This window comes from Schistosoma mansoni, chromosome W, assembly GCF_000237925.1.
Source record: "Schistosoma mansoni strain Puerto Rico chromosome W, complete genome".
NCBI classification, from domain to species: domain Eukaryota; kingdom Metazoa; phylum Platyhelminthes; class Trematoda; order Strigeidida; family Schistosomatidae; genus Schistosoma; species Schistosoma mansoni.
This window is the reverse complement of record NC_031502.1, coordinates 37668907-37686501: the sequence shown is the minus strand read 5'-3', so window position 1 is coordinate 37686501 and position 17595 is coordinate 37668907. Positions and strand designations below refer to the sequence as shown.

General features: G+C 33.5%; 1 protein-coding gene across 1 annotated transcript in view; it reads left to right on the top strand.

The window, feature by feature from the left end:
• Positions 1–2576, top strand: part of Smp_157230 (putative udp-galactose transporter) — a gene marked incomplete at both ends in the record, with an annotated part of 16452 nt that extends 13876 nt beyond the window's left edge. The window contains one exon of the mRNA XM_018789601.1: positions 2503–2576. Within this exon, the coding sequence (XP_018655027.1) occupies positions 2503–2576 (74 nt within the window). The remainder of the gene's footprint in view (positions 1–2502) is intronic.
• Between the last annotated feature and the right edge of the window lie 15019 nt (positions 2577–17595).

The following is a 17595-nucleotide window of genomic DNA, read 5'->3' as shown; positions in this document are numbered from 1 at the left end:
TACCCCCCCCGCCCTCGGATCCCTGTATTCCACCGCTAGCCACTATCCATCTTTGCTTATCATGCTTGTGAATCAAGGCTATATCGAGGCAATACGCACAGTATGCACATATGCCAATTAGAGACTGACCAGTTGCAGTCCGAAACACATCGATGGGAAGATCCAAACAAACAATACCAAGTGAATTCAAACTTCACCCCATCGCACAAGCAAGTGGCTATCAGGACTCAGTGGCCGAGTGGATAACGCGATGGCGTTTGAAGCGAGGGTACTGGGTTCGAGTCCCAGAGTGAACATCAACTCTGAGATGCAGGTACATCCAGCTGACGAGTCCCAAATAGGACGAAACACGCGTCCTGGATTCCACTGCTAGCCACTATCCATCTCTGCATACTACACAGTAGTTTGTTCCGTTTTATTTTATAGGTGTGAAACGTTCTCCTTAAAAATAAAGGATATCCGTAGGTTACTGCTGTTTAGTTATATATACCTTCGAATCATTACTTGTGCTTGTTAACACTACTGAGTAAGCCATACTGAGGTAAAATACAGTATTATAGGTGAGGATGGTAAGCCAGTTGATGCGGCAGTGAATCTCCGTAGGCTGAGTGGATAGAGATAGGTATTACGTATACCCAACCTCCGTTTGGCACTGTTGGATTAGTTTGGAAGAAAACTGGGAGTGGCCGAACCGGGACGTGACATTAGTCCATGAAGTCATTGATAGTCAGTCGAAGCCATATTGATAGGTTTCAATTAAGTGGTCGGAGTCCACGCGAATATCTTAACCATTGATTGAAGACATTGAGTGAAATTGCTCGGAATCGGTCACACTGGCATAGATCCATACACACTTTGTCTTTTCTTGGATCTTGAGTTTTAAAGTTATTTTATAGATTTTATTTCGTAAATTCATTTTTTTCTCTAATTATATTTTCTATCTCTAAATACTTGTACTGGGACCGATACTGTTAGTACTTCTATTGCTCTGGGACCTGTACTAATATTATCATGTCACTGTGTTGATATTGCATAACAAATTGAACTGGTATATATATACGCTAGGCTCTATATTGATTCTGACTGACTGTGTGTAAGCAAATATGTGTTAGCTGTAGTCTTTACAAAAAGATTATTTTATGAATAATACTCACTAGTCAATTACATGTTTATATACTTAGTTTCAAACTAAATTTTGGATGTAAGTGCAGATAAAAGGCCTAATTATAACTAAAGTAGACACTACGGGATTTAAACCCAAATCGTTGAAAATTGAGAGTTCCAATCACTGAATTCATCGTTTTTACGAAGATAACGGGTTTCATTAGATTATCTGACCACATTTACAGTTTTTTTTAAGAAACATCAATGTCTTATACATTGATCAACTTTTCGTTTCGTAAGTTCACTATTCAAGTAGACTTTTTGTTATGTCTAATCAATACTGGGTTGAGAATATCTCAGTGGGAGTTGAATGATATTACTGAGTCACGTCTTTGTGTAAATGTACATAACAGTTATTTGAATAAATAAATAAATAAACAAATATTCCGAAAATAATTAAAATACAAACCAGTTTACAACCACGACTAGTAATACAAAAGGCGTGTCATATATCAAAATATTATGGCACATTATTTAAAAGACGTGATTCATAAATTGTTTTGAAAGAACACTTGTCACAAAGATTTTAATAATGTGAAGTGTATGGTGCGCTCTAAATGCATTATTGTACGTCATAGCATTTTTATCGCTTTAAATACTATAATAGTCTTGTAAACATACAGTTGTAAGTTGCATAACAAGAGCATGAGTACATTAAGAAATTTGCAGTTACAACATAATTAGCGTTTTGGATCGATGGACGATCCATAGAAAACAGCCTTCGAAAACCAGTATTTTCCTCGTGGAACACTGATATAGCATAAATTATGGTTAGTATTCTTCACGATAATGATAAGATATCAAGTTTTTGCAAAGTTAGTGTAAAATGAAAATTTCATTGGAAATGAATAGTTTGTAATACAAACCGAAAACAAACTATTCGATTGATGTTTGAACCACTTAATATTGTTCTGACTAACCATCACCTCATGATCGTTTATTACGGAATTGACGCTTATTACACTTGTGTGTTATCTCTAAAACATTAGATACATCTTAGAAGCTCTGACTGTTCTGATTCTGATCTCATGCGTCGTGGTTGTAAATACACAAAGATAAACAGTTACTTAAACAAAGGTAAAATAGTAGTTCAATGCTCTTTGTTTTTTTATTGGTTTTTCTGCTGATGTCAGTTTGCGGTGAAAAATTCCCTTCAAATTCATGAAAAGTGCTTACTAATTCATATTGTATGTGGGCTTCTTCCTCTCTCCCTCTGTCGACATTTTCTATATATTTCCTCTGGGTCATAAAAAAGTTAATATATTATTTAAGTATTTCATATTTACCCTTTTTTGTTAACTTGACAAATTTCTGTTTTGTTATTTTTTAAATTTTAAGTTACAACATTTAGGAAAGCTGTTTCAATCGCCGTATCATTTATTATGTTTGAAAAGCCTTTTTCTCAAGGGTGAGTTTATTAATTTTGTGCTTTTTATTACGAGGCTATTGCAACCGATGCATTAAAAAAATTATTTTTTTCTTTTGTGAGATGATTGTTTAAGAAATGGTTTTTCATTTTCAAGGGATGAGATCTGCACTATTGGTCGCTTAATTTTCTAATGGATATATAATCATGTGCATTTATTATTTAGCCAATTTCTGGTTGATCGAGTGTACTACCTTTCCCTCCTGAAAAGTAGATGTGACTTCTCAGATTCAGTAAAAGGCGTTGGGATGGGAGCACATCACTTTCTTTGATACATTTCTTAAATTATTAGTTTGTGCATAATCTTTGGAGTTTCTTTACCAACAAATATTTCTCTTAATAGTTTGATTTATGAACTGATTTTTGTGGAGTTGTCGCTCAAAGGTCAGTGCCACTCTCATTTATTGTGATATGCAAACCAGGCTGTATTGCCTCGAACACTTTTCTCGTGATATTCTCCCATGTTGTATGTTTTTATTTTGGATATACCATCTGTATTAACGACTCAAGGTCACGAAATGTTATCTCTCGTCTCTTAAAACCGCTCCCCAAAAGACGTCCTGGTTCTTTAAATGTTAAAACCATGTGCCAAGTTGGTTAACAAGCTTTACTGTCTACGATTCAAAACTCTAATTCGTCTCGAATATACTGTCTCAGAAACTCACATTTAAGACATAGCTATGCTTATTCATTTGATGCCAGTTAATCCAATTTTGAAGATCCTGTGAGACTAAATATTCGCGCGTCTTGAGACTCAACTATAACTTTTTGTAGTTTTAATGGTGTAGATATAGCTCTTAGCTTGAGGATGAAACAAGGAATCCCGAGTCCGGTTTAATTGGACAGTCGCTCCAATACATTCTGGTAAAAGAAACAGTGACATATCTTAAGGGAAGGGCAGAATACTATTTCTTCTTTGTAATTGCCGACTACAGTCTGGATAAAGTAAAATATGACTTTTATGGGGAACCACCTGGGCTCAGGTAAAAACCTAGATGCTCAGAAGTAGTTATCATAGCTGTTTATTTTAACCCATAGTGGACGAGACCAAGACGAGCTTAAAGAAACTCAAGATGGTTTTCTAGGATTCTATCGCAAAAACGATTGACGGTGATGGTCTGCTATAAGTATTCTCAGAAAACAACGTTTTCGTATCAGAGATCCACTTTTAGCCTAGAAATAGACATTTTGTAACCTAGAGACTCTCAATGTCAACACAACGATGGATAACGATATCGCCGTCAGTCGTCCTTTTGAGGGTTTGATAGATGGTTGTTTCTTATTTCGAATCACATGAATGAACTCTTATAATGATGTAGTGGAAGTGTCACTAAAGAATAACATCTTGGAGCTCAGCTTAGAGATGGATAGGTTCGCAGTATAATTGAGGAGGGATCAACTGAGAATGTAGTCGTTCAAGAAGGCGATATTCGACCATAAGAAACCTAACGAGAACATTAACAGTAAATACTTGCGCTGAAATCCAGTTGATAAATCTCATAGGACGAAATGTGAGTCCCGGATTCTATTAATGATCACCATTCAAAGTATTATTAGAAATGTTCCATTTGTCTTATTATTAACTTGTATGTTTATGCAGGATTCCAACATCTGTAAACCAAAGTGACTTATCATTTCTGTTCTAAATATCAGAAAATAAGAAGTACACACTTTTACAGTCGATAGTCATTTCATGTTTATAAATAATTAGTACTGTAACTCATTGCAATAACTTGTGTGTTTGTCAGTGATGATACTACACGGCTGTTCAATATTCAAGCTCACCAGTTTATTTTAGAGTAAAATAACCTCATTTATGTCCAAATTTATGTTGACATAGTGTAGTGGTTTATTCCGAATTCAGTTATACCATGAATGTTACATTCCTAAGCTAAGTAGCTAAACAAGAAACTTATACACATTCACCAGTGTAAAATAGAACTTTGATTTTGCCATAAATTCTTAATTAAAATTAGACATCAGTAAAATATCAATCGATAGATTTTCATATTTAGTATTGGTTCGGTGTACTTTATATTGATTTGTCGTTCGGTCTAACCAACAAGATCTGATTGTATGCATGCGCAACACAAATTCACCAAAATCTTCAGAAGTATAAAAATAAGGGAAACTAATCGAGATGACTATTTTAATAAATCGAGTCACTCTGTGATTGTGATTTACTCAATCGACCATCTGAATATATGAATGATATGATTGATTGGTGAAGATTACATGCAAACAAGTATATGTGGGAAGAAAGAACTAGTAAAAGAAGTTATATTTTAGTGAAATCAAACACGCAGAAATTAAGTAAACATAATATGCCTGATTAAAACTTATTGTAAACATTATTGATCATAGGATATATGACCTGTTTCGACCACTCACCAACCCCCAATCATTATCAAACTTAAATTCTCGCTAACCATATTGGTAACTTCAGAACGTAGAGTTATCAGGTTTGTTGTGAAATGTGTGAGTTGAAGCATGGAAGTTATCACAACATCATTTAATTAGTGAGCGTTTGTAATTTCCCGTTATCTATACTCAAGACTACAATTGATTTTATGTATAGTCTGATGAGATTACTTCCTTATAGCGTTGCATGAAAAATGTATCACATAGCAGCTCAGTAGTAAACACTTTGGTCGCTTGAAGTCAAAAGTGCCGGGTTCGAATTTCAGTGTAAACATCAACATTACGGTGTAGATACATCCAGGTGGCGAGCCTCAATTGGGACGATATGTGTGTTTTAGATCCAACACTACTTGTTAATTTAGACTCACATGTAACCTGATTAAATGTATGTGAATTATCCGGTGAACATTCACGTAAATGTACGCAAAGTCACCAATTATTTGATATTTTTCCATGAAGTCTAGTTTTTAAAACATTGTATGGCGAAAGTAGTGTTTTAAACTGATGGTGTGTTCCTTCAAATTTGACTGAATAAAACAACCAGTCATAGCTATGCTTTCATGACTGATAACCAGGATCTATTGTGAATACAATGTTCTTCCCTAATTTGTGTTGTATGCAGTATAAGCTATATTGCCAATGTTGATCTGAAAGTCTCATATGAGAATTGAGGTTCACCATTACTTTGCCAAGTTTTGCTGATTGTTCATGCTCAAAATTGGTTTGCTGGTTAACTTATTTCATTCATACTGGTGGTTGCTTTTCAGTGTTCTCAAGGGCCATTGTTTTCGGAACATTGTAAGACATGTCACCATTGCTTACCGTAATGAGTTTGACGGTTGTGTGGCAACTTGGGATAGTGTAAATTTGTGTCACAATCTACATTGATTATGACTGAGTGATTGAAGTTCACCAGTTTTGTCTTCTGTGTTAATTTCATTAGGTATTCATCTGTCGTAACATTTGTTTTTCGCATAAATGCACTAAATTCTTGATTTAATGTAATTTCATAGCAGGCTAGTGATAATTTTTCATAAGTGATGAGAATTATTAACCTATTGATTATAACGTGTTTGATTCGATTATAGTAAATTAACATTAGCCGGTTCTTTTGAACTCTTATGGTACATACGGTAAACTGCTTAATAGAGATCACTGTAATCGAATCCGCTATTCATCAATCGCTGGAAGTGATTGTAGTGATTACAATATCGTGTTTAGATTATCTTTGGAAAAACCAATGAATTATGTGGTGTTAGGAGTTGGTAAATTATCACGACCACAATTACACGTGTCTGATCAAGTAATTAAAAGCAATATATGTATGACACTTACTACACTGACATAAACACAAACTGGGTGTAAAAATAATCTGAACTATCTAATTAGATCACTAGTATACAGTTTATGAATGTATGTTTGGCCATCATGTAGTTTATTTACAGTTACTAAATTGATAATTAGCTAATAAATAAAAACATCTCACCAGGCTATAAAGGTCTAGCTGGTCCCGTACATGTCAGTCGTATTAGAAAATCAACTTCAGTTTGTTTGTTACGTTTGAGTTGTGAAGCTTCTTTTTATATGACACGTACACTGGGTTTTAGTATTAGAGAATGTAATTTCATACTTGTTCATATAATATCTTCGGAGAAACTATGAGAGAGGTGTTATGTCTTGATCAAGGTCGTCGCCAAATTGTTATGTCTTGCAAATTTAACAAGGACGTGATTCGCGTGAATTATCCACCAATAGAAATACGACTTCTCCGACCTTAGCACGGTGACAATCAAGGACGTCCAATCAGTATGAGTAATCTCGCGTCCTTATTGTTCCTTAATCCGCCTAGCCCGTCCACTTGAGTCCAGAACACCAGTAGCAGTTGCTGTTATGCGAATCGTTTATTTCAAACGTACTCTGTTTATATATCAGACAAACAGACCACATCACACCATAAAATAGAAAATAATATTTATACAAGATCAGGCCAAATGTGGCTGTGAACGTGGGAGACAATAATCAATGAACTGAGTATAGTTTAGGAACAGTAAATCGTACAATAATAATCAATAGGTCAAAATGAAACTTATAATAAGATGAATATAAATATACATAATCTAGTTACTCAATAGTTAAACAATAAGAATATATATAGAATAATCGTCCATTAATAGGTCCTGGGAGTTACCCGTACTTATGTCTTCGCTAGGATATAACAAGAGGGTTTGTAACCGTAGTACAAGTTTTGGCAACTTTGGTTATCAGCTTTATATCACTGATAGACTTGAGTTATATCAGATACACTCTATTTATTGATCAATTTCGATTTCTTTCCATTTGTCATTTATAAAGATATTATATACATTGCATCAGTAACTTCTCAGTCAATCAGCAGGAAGATCTAGACATAGGTTTCGTGCTAGTCGATATTTGTCAGCGCAGTTTTTTCGATTGCTCAAATTAACTTGTCTATTTAATTATCAAATTGTTTGTCTTGACCGGTTGTGATCGATCTAATAAAGCATTTTCTTTGAAGTTAACTGCATTTACTCCCTACTTAATGCTTTTATTATGTTTTGAAACTACTAATTAGGAGAATTGTTTTGCACAAAAGTGATAATGTAGTATATTAGTTTGTTTTTGTTGTTTTTCTAAAAAAAGCCTAGTCAGTTACGTTTTATGAATTAGTAAACAATGGATCTTCTAATTGTTGCTTGTTTTACTTGCAATCATTTCTGTTTTTTATTTATGAAAAATCAGTTGAACTGAAAAGTAAACATGTATACTTTTTGATAAATATGTATCATCATTATGTTGTACTGGATCTTGGGATGAATTACAATGTCACGGAAAAACAATCCTGTGTAGATAAATTCGATTGAACATAGAGATTCTTCGAGCATCTTCGACTAGTATTTATATATTTCACAAGTATAAAATAAAACTAGTTGTTTAGGGAACTTTTTATGATTATGTTAACATCATAATAGCTTCAAGAGTAGACTATGTAGGCTTGAACCACTTCGCTTTTCATTGTACTTAAATTGATCACAACCGATACACATGCAACTATTAAAATACACTAATGTGTAGAGTATTTCCAATTGCATTTTAGAAATCATAGATGTTTAAAAATCTTCACATCGGTCTTACAGAATTAGTCTACATTTTAAATGTGCACATTATATTTTCTACCTATTGACAGTGATTGCTAACCGACTACACGAGTTTGACATCTTTTATACCACCCTCATACACCAGTCACTCTTTATGTTTGTGTGTGTGCTGTTGATATGATCTCACTGTCCATACAGAAATTTGCAACCCTGTTGTTTGAAAGTTCGATTTTTTATATATGAAGTTTCTGCCTCACATATGAATCACTAATTCATGATTTATATTATTTTAAATTCCGTTTTGTTCGAATAGGTTGATTTGTCTATCCAAACATAAATATTAATGAAATTTTCGTAATTTAAATCACGAACTGATCTCAGCTAGACCACTTCTGAAAACTTGGAATGATCAGGTAGCTCTTTTGACCTAACCTCTATTAGTTAAAAATACTGCTCAACCTTCATCTATTGCTAGCTTTAAGACGAAACTCCGGGAGATCCTAGCAACTAGTGGGGTTCAACCATTTCGGGTGGAAGACAGTTATCCACCACAGGCAACGGATGTAGATTGTTCAATATTATGAATTGGTTGAGGTTAAATATGTTCACTAGTGGATGCCAACTCGGTGGTCAGCGGTTAAACATTTGTGTGCGAGACTGGATGTCCGAAATTTGTTTCTGGAGCGTGAGGTCGTGGATACTTGTTGCTGAAGAGTCCCACACTTGGAATATACGCCTGTTCAGTGTTTTCAGGTTTTCGATAGTGGTCTAGCTATGATCAGTTCATGATTCAAAAAACTATGAGAATTCTATAATCTCCACAAATTCCTTTGTATTTAAATAGTTCCTTGGATTTCGTTCCCTAATAATGATGTTTTTATTATTATTTTTTTTAATATTTATATCAATTAGATACATATGGTCTGGTCTATTAATTGTATTTGGACTTTATTTAAATTTATATAATAAAAATCGTTTATCATGGAACGCTGCTATTCTAAACAAATTGAAATCTTGTCGTTTGGTCAAATCTGATGCAAAGTCTATTTTAACAGCATAAATGAAAAGCAAATAATTAATGGATACATTTATTTTCTTTATTATCACTTCTCATTTGTATATTCATCTATTTTTTTTTAAAATTTTTGCACAATTTATAAATAATGTACACATATATTTATTTTTGTATAGTTAATTGGTTCCTCTATTCAATATACAATAGTGTTTTGATCATTGAACAATATGGTTGTGAATGTGAAATTTTCTATTTCTTATTTATCTTTAAATTCAATTGTAAATGTATGTTATGCACTATTTATTGATTTTATATTGATTTGTTCTTTCTTCTCATATCATACCCTTCCTTTATGTTTGTTTACCTATGTAGAAAGATAATTAATTGATTTTCTCTTTCTTTTTAACGGACGATCTATAGTATAGTAAGCAAAATGTGAATGGTGGCTAGCAGTGGAATTCAGTTTGACGCGCGTTTCTTCCTGTTTGGGATTCGTCAGGTGGATATACCTGCATCTCAGGGTTAATGTTCACTCTGGGACTCGAACTCAGTACCTTTCGCTTCAAACACCATCGCTTTATCCACTCACCTACTGAGTCCCAAATAGGACGAAGCGCGCGTCCTGGATTCCACTGCTAGCCACTATCCATCTTTGCTTACAATGCTTGTGAATTAAGGCAATATCGAGGCAATACTCACAGTATGCACATATGCAATAAGAGACTGACCAGTTGCAGTCCTAAACATCAATGGGAAAATTCAAACAAACAACACTAAGTGAATATGATCTTTAGTATATGTTAGCTGGCTTCGTCTTTACATTATTGTGACCATTTTTATTAAATTAGAAAACCAGTATTCTGCTCCATTCATCTTCAACAAACGTTATACAGGATTTGTGTTATTGATTTATTATTGGAAATAACTAATCACTATGGTTTTGTAGACATTATAATGTATACAAAATTATTATTGATAATTTAAAAGTTTGCTTTCTTAAGGAAACAAACTTAACTAAATACAAGACGTTGACTATGTTTTTATACATTACATTACCCAGTGAGTGTATCCGCTATTGAAATCGAAAACTTGTCGCAAAAATAGTGATTCAACCATATTTTCTTGTGCCCGTATATTGCACATAAGTTGTTCAACGTTTTAAGTTCCTATTCATTGAAGAAAAGATCAGCATGTTTGAGTCTGTCATTAGATTATAAGTAACTGTGTAGAAGATTTTTCATAATTTCCATTACAAAGTAGACGAAACGACGTTATGAATTCACAATCAGATTGCTACATAGTTGTTAATCACGATTTTTTAAAATGTATTTTTATAGCACAAGAATCCCTACCATTTGATCTATCATCAATTTAATAATCTAGTTGAGTTAACTTTAAAGAAAGTAAATGAAGTATATTTTCATTGACCTCAGTTTCGAGTTTGATTTTAACCAAATATCAAGCTTTTTGTGAGATTTTCATTCCCTATAGTATTGTTTTTGCGATATTCTCTTTCTCATGAATTACAACATAGAGGTACGTCCTATAAAGCTGTTCATACCCCCACTCAAAAAAATGTATTCATTACCTGAATGGTTTAGGTCTGTAACGAAACTTAGTCAAAAATTTTATACATCTGTTTGGTGATTCGACAATCATCATGTACATTTATACAAAATTCCGTATAATTTGAAAGTGATTCTTATTACGAATTGAAATTATATTGTGCATTCAGAATTCTTTAGCTGTACATTTTTGTGAGATAAGTTTGATCAAAATGAACTTTTATTAGTTCGGAAAACACTATATATTTCAACTGACTTGTTTAACTGATGTTGTATTCTACGATCAAACTGAGCTGGTTGAAATGTTTTCACCATTTGTTATTTATTCAGGTCAATATACCTAAACTAATTATTGACTAATTAGTTTCATTTTGTTAATAATATAAAATGCTTATAAGCATAATACATTAAACTTGATTAAAATGAGTCTTTTATTTTATTCGATAGTACAGTTATTTTGTAGATAACATTTAGATATAATCAGTAATATAGTGATTTAGTACATACAATAACTAAACTATTGTGTAATTTATTAAAACAAAAGAATAGAACAAGATCATGTAAATAGATTGTTTGTAATATGTAGATGATACTAACTAAATTGTCACAAATACAAACTACACGTAGATCCTTCCTTGATTGGATCACTGCTATTGTGTGAACTTAAAAAAGTTGATTTACAAGACTAACATCGGTTATTATTTGTTATGAAACATTTATTCATTTGTTAACTGACACATTGTAGTGGCCTAAATCTGATTCTGTCTATACTCGTATATAATAAATGACTTTATTCCGCGTTGGTGAACAACGGAGTTAAATAAGTCAAATACGAGAATGGAATTAGGATACATATATTTTCTACAGTCATTGATTTGGCCAGAGAATCAGAGTGATGAAGCGAACGAAGCAAAAGTCACGCGCAATGGAGATGGCTGGGAAGCCAACTCGAGAGCGAGGCAAAAGATGATGCGTATTGGAGATGGCTGGGAAGCCAACTCCATTTAAGCAAGCGTTAATCAACATTTATAGTCAGACAAAAATGAGTGACAGACATATGATGAATAAGATACGAAGTGTACACATATATGCTCATATAAAAGTATAGCCAAGGTTAATAAGCGAATAATGAACAAGATCAAAATATGACTCATGACAGGCGAATTGGCTTGGCCAGTAGCTAGGATAAAGTATATGGGCTTAACAAATAAACTGATACTACATAGCCCCCTTGTAGAAAATAGCACATTTATAAAAAAAATGTCTGTTTTCGAAAAATAACACTGAAGCGGTATGTGGATAACGTCAAAATGTGGGAAAAAATGGTACAATACCTGATAAATTACAGTGTCATGTGAGGGGCGAGCGTATTAAACAAAAGTGTCATACTTATGTGAAAAGGTACATGAATATTGTCAAGATGCGGACAAAAATTGAAATGCTAGCATGTGATTATGAGTACATTAGTAAGCGTACGAAAAAAATTTAACATGCATTTATGTTGAGACTGTCCGGATGATAAAATAACATGTTTGTAATGAGCGATTCGAAATATCGTGAAAATAGAATATAACAGTAATTGCTATGTGGTGCTGATTGAATATGAGGATGAAGAACAGTGAAATATGTTCTGATAAGCTGCAGTTGAGTAAATAGAGTTGATTGGCGATGAGTGGATTCGAATTTACACGACTGGAGTTTATGTGGGATAAAAAATAATCCAGCCGTAGGATGATGACTGCGTAAACGGGTGATATTTGTTGCTGTACTAATAATGATAATAAAATGCGAAGTCAGCGTACGTTGTCGTGTGCGTCGAGTTATCGTTAAATATGTATTAGTAGAATGACCAGAGGAACAGGATAGTGACTGCGGAGACGAGATTTGCGGAGTCGTATTCCTTTATGGTCATGCAGCCTATCGTGGTTTGTGTAGTTAGAGGGATATGCGCTCAACCTCGTTTGTTACGAAACCGTATAAAGGCGTGATAAAAATACCAATACATATGATAATCGATGACGGCGGGTGAGACTGCCTTGGATGTGACGAACAAGAGTGTATCTTTGAGAGACTAGCTCTAAACTCTATGTTCTGGTGTACAGTGCAATGGGAATAGAAAATTAATAGCAGTAATCGAATAATATTTATGGGTAACGGATGATGCAGCATTCAGCTATACATGTGAATGAATAGATAATATGAACATAATCATTACAAATCGGCTGGTAATGCGGCGTGGAATACTTGATTTGTGTATAGACATTAAATTATGGATCATCGTGAAACCAAAATTGCTGAAGTTCAGTTGAGGTTGTCGCGTAAAAAGTAGAAAACGACGATTGCTGAGTACCGATGAGATGAATGAATATTAGTTGTATCGAGAACATAAGTTCCTACTATCGGGAGTATGACTCCAAACTTATGTCTATGATAGAGTGTAATATTAGACCGAAAGTGACATGAAAAAAAAATTGGAACGAACTCACTTGAATCAGGAAAATTGTACGTCAGTGGATAATAAAAATAATCCAGTGAGTTTTGAATATCATAACGTGTAATGTCCATATAATTATGATTTGTTCGATTAGTGATTCGACAGCGTAAATGCCATAGTTTAACGTTAATACGAACAAAAATAATAATTCCACGTTAGTTGATGATATGAAATTATTGTAATAATGAGCATATAGAGGTTATTCGAATCATAACAGAATATGTCGTCGACGGTTCCATTTTTGGTTTGTGTTCGCTCGTTGCGGTCGCCAATTATGTAGTGAGTTCGTACGCAGAGGTTGTCGATTCTTGTCCGTGTTCGTTCGGCGAGGCATCCAATTATGTTGCGTGTTCGTAAGTCGGGCTAACCAGTTATGTAGTGGCCTAAATCTGATTCTGTCTATACTCGTATATAATAAATGACTTTATTCCGCGTTGGTGAACAACGGAGTTAAATAAGTCAAATACGAGAATGGAATTAGGATACATATATTTTCTACAGTCATTGATTTGGCCAGAGAATCAGAGTGATGAAGCGAACGAAGCAAAAGTCACGCGCAATGGAGATGGCTGGGAAGCCAACTCGAGAGCGAGGCAAAAGATGATGCGTATTGGAGATGGCTGGGAAGCCAACTCCATTTAAGCAAGCGTTAATCAACATTTATAGTCAGACAAAAATGAGTGACAGACATATGATGAATAAGATACGAAGTGTACACATATATGCTCATATAAAAGTATAGCCAAGGTTAATAAGCGAATAATGAACAAGATCAAAATATGACTCATGACAGGCGAATTGGCTTGGCCAGTAGCTAGGATAAAGTATATGGGCTTAACAAATAAACTGATACTACAACATAACTACTCAGTGGTTATACAGTTTTGATTGAATATTTTTAGTGTTTTTTAGCTTTAATCTGTTTCTATGCTCATAATAAATCAATCAACAGTTCTATATTCAAACCTGTTTGCCTGATGCTATATTATTAGATTATTCTCAAGTGATATTTTGTAGGATCTGGTATCATACAGACGAATTGATAATTTTACCTCATAACTCGATAAGGAGATGGGATGTTATAATTTAGCTAGGTGATACAATAACAAGCCATCAGATATGCTTTTTTATGTTCTGTTTCTAATGACAAGTAGATAAGTCATATTCTAGAATTAATTACAGAATGTCAGTTATTTGTGAATACATATATATACGAGTTCACACTACTGGGAAGTATGACGACTAAACCAGAAAAATGCTATACACCACTGCGTTCAGATTAATCATTACATGATCACTGATTCATGGTGAAAGTTGCTTCGAAAAAAGAATATTTAATGAGACCTTATTTATCCGAAAATGATTCAGTGTAAAGCTTTATCGAATAAGGGAAGAACATTGTATTCACAATAGATCCTGGTTATCAGTCATGAAAGCATAGCTATGACTGGTTGTTTTATTCAGTCAAATTTGAAGGAACACACCATCAGTTTAAAACACTACTTTCGCCATACAATGTTTTAAAAACTAGACTTCATGGAAAAATATCAAATAATTGGTGACTTTGCGTACATTTACGTGAATGTTCACCGGATAATTCACATACATTTAATCAGGTTACATGTGAGTCTAAATTAACAAGTAGTGTTGGATCTAAAACACACATATCGTCCCAATTGAGGCTCGCCACCTGGATGTATCTACACCGTAATGTTGATGTTTACACTGAAATTCGAACCCGGCACTTTTGACTTCAAGCGACCAAAGTGTTTACTACTGAGCTGCTATGTGATACATTTTTCATGCAACGCTATAAGGAAGTAATCTCATCAGACTATACATAAAATCAATTGTAGTCTTGAGTATAGATAACGGGAAATTACAAACGCTCACTAATTAAATGATGTTGTGATAACTTCCATGCTTCAACTCACACATTTCACAACAAACCTGATAACTCTACGTTCTGAAGTTACCAATATGGTTAGCGAGAATTTAAGTTTGATAATGATTGGGGGTTGGTGAGTGGTCGAAACAGGTCATATATCCTATGATCAATAATGTTTACAATAAGTTTTAATCAGGCATATTATGTTTACTTAATTTCTGCGTGTTTGATTTCACTAAAATATAACTTCTTTTACTAGTTCTTTCTTCCCACATATACTTGTTTGCATGTAATCTTCACCAATCAATCATATCATTCATATATTCAGATGGTCGATTGAGTAAATCACAATCACAGAGTGACTCGATTTATTAAAATAGTCATCTCGATTAGTTTCCCTTATTTTTATACTTCTGAAGATTTTGGTGAATTTGTGTTGCGCATGCATACAATCAGATCTTGTTGGTTAGACCGAACGACAAATCAATATAAAGTACACCGAACCAATACTAAATATGAAAATCTATCGATTGATATTTTACTGATGTCTAATTTTAATTAAGAATTTATGGCAAAATCAAAGTTCTATTTTACACTGGTGAATGTGTATAAGTTTCTTGTTTAGCTACTTAGCTTAGGAATGTAACATTCATGGTATAACTGAATTCGGAATAAACCACTACACTATGTCAACATAAATTTGGACATAAATGAGGTTATTTTACTCTAAAATAAACTGGTGAGCTTGAATATTGAACAGCCGTGTAGTATCATCACTGACAAACACACAAGTTATTGCAATGAGTTACAGTACTAATTATTTATAAACATGAAATGACTATCGACTGTAAAAGTGTGTACTTCTTATTTTCTGATATTTAGAACAGAAATGATAAGTCACTTTGGTTTACAGATGTTGGAATCCTGCATAAACATACAAGTTAATAATAAGACAAATGGAACATTTCTAATAATACTTTGAATGGTGATCATTAATAGAATCCGGGACTCACATTTCGTCCTATGAGATTTATCAACTGGATTTCAGCGCAAGTATTTAGTGTTAATGATCTAGCTGAGATTCTTATATTCGTTAAGTAAATTAGTTACTCGTTACTACACAATCCAGTGAAATCAGAGTGGTTACACTATTTCGCTAGCAATTGCTCATAATACCTAATAATAGTTAGTAGCACGCGATGGACAAAAGAGAAAACACGGGTTAAATGAGATTTAATTAAGAAACTAATTAAATGAATATGATTGGGATTTATTTAAATAATTATTAGACTGAATGGTGATTTGCCTATCAGCTAGTTTCAACATGTTTAATACTCAGAAACGATTTTATTTCCTGGTTGATTTATTAAAAATCTGACTTGCAGTTCCTTCATGCCATGGGAGAAAACGTGTCTTTTACACCATTAAAGCTATTCTCGTAATGGTCAGTGACCGTTTCAGCGTGCTAAATGTTCACCCTATTTCCAAATACTCTGCATACATTTTCTGGTTTGATATTTGTGTAAATCAATGTTCTCTAGACTTTATCAATAAATCTTCCTTTCATGATTGCCGAAGCTAGGAGATAAAGCGATGTTTAGGATATCAGGGTATATCATATGCAGGATCAAAACTCTGAATATAAATTATATTAATGTACAGAGACATTATTACATAAAATTATGTATAAGATAATAATCAAATGAATTATCATAAGGCGGTATAAACTTAAGTGTGGTTTCGTGAGGAATTCGAAACTACGTTTTGGCGCTAAAATGTTCAACAAATCCTGTGACATCAAATTTGTTGTGGGACGATCGGCATGAATGAAGAAAGTCCCACGTATCTGATTGTTACATTTCATTAATTGTACATTATATAATAATTCACAGGACTTGTTCTCTATTCTATAATATAAGCCTAAACCAACACAGTTTTACTCATATTTCATACATGTGCTACACGGTTTCGCTGGCTTTCTATCACACTGGTTATCTGGTCAGTACTCTACAAAGTTTCTGGATACCATTTACAATTTACTTCATAATAGGGGAATATGACTAATTTTAGTTATAATGAAGAATAATTACTTTAAGCTAACAGGACACATCATTCTTCGGTTCGACTTATCTTTTAATATTTTCGTTTCTACTAGCTTTACATAACTTTGAATGCCGTTATCTTGTTTTGATTTTTTTCTCTGTGCTGTCAATTTACTAAGCTGATATAATAACATGAACTTATCCAAACTTATGAGAGGTTCTATGTTATCCTTATCAATAATAAAATGTGCATTACTTACAATAAAATTTCATATTTGAGTAAACAACAGTGTGAAACTTATTTTATCTATTGAGGTTTGATCGATTCGTTAGATGTAGCACACATTAAGTATCGTTGTCTTATTCTCACTGAATGTTATTCCATTTTTAATGAAATCATAGCTAATAGCGATGATTTGTAAAGGTATTATTAGCAACCCTGAACAGATTAGTTATCAATACAG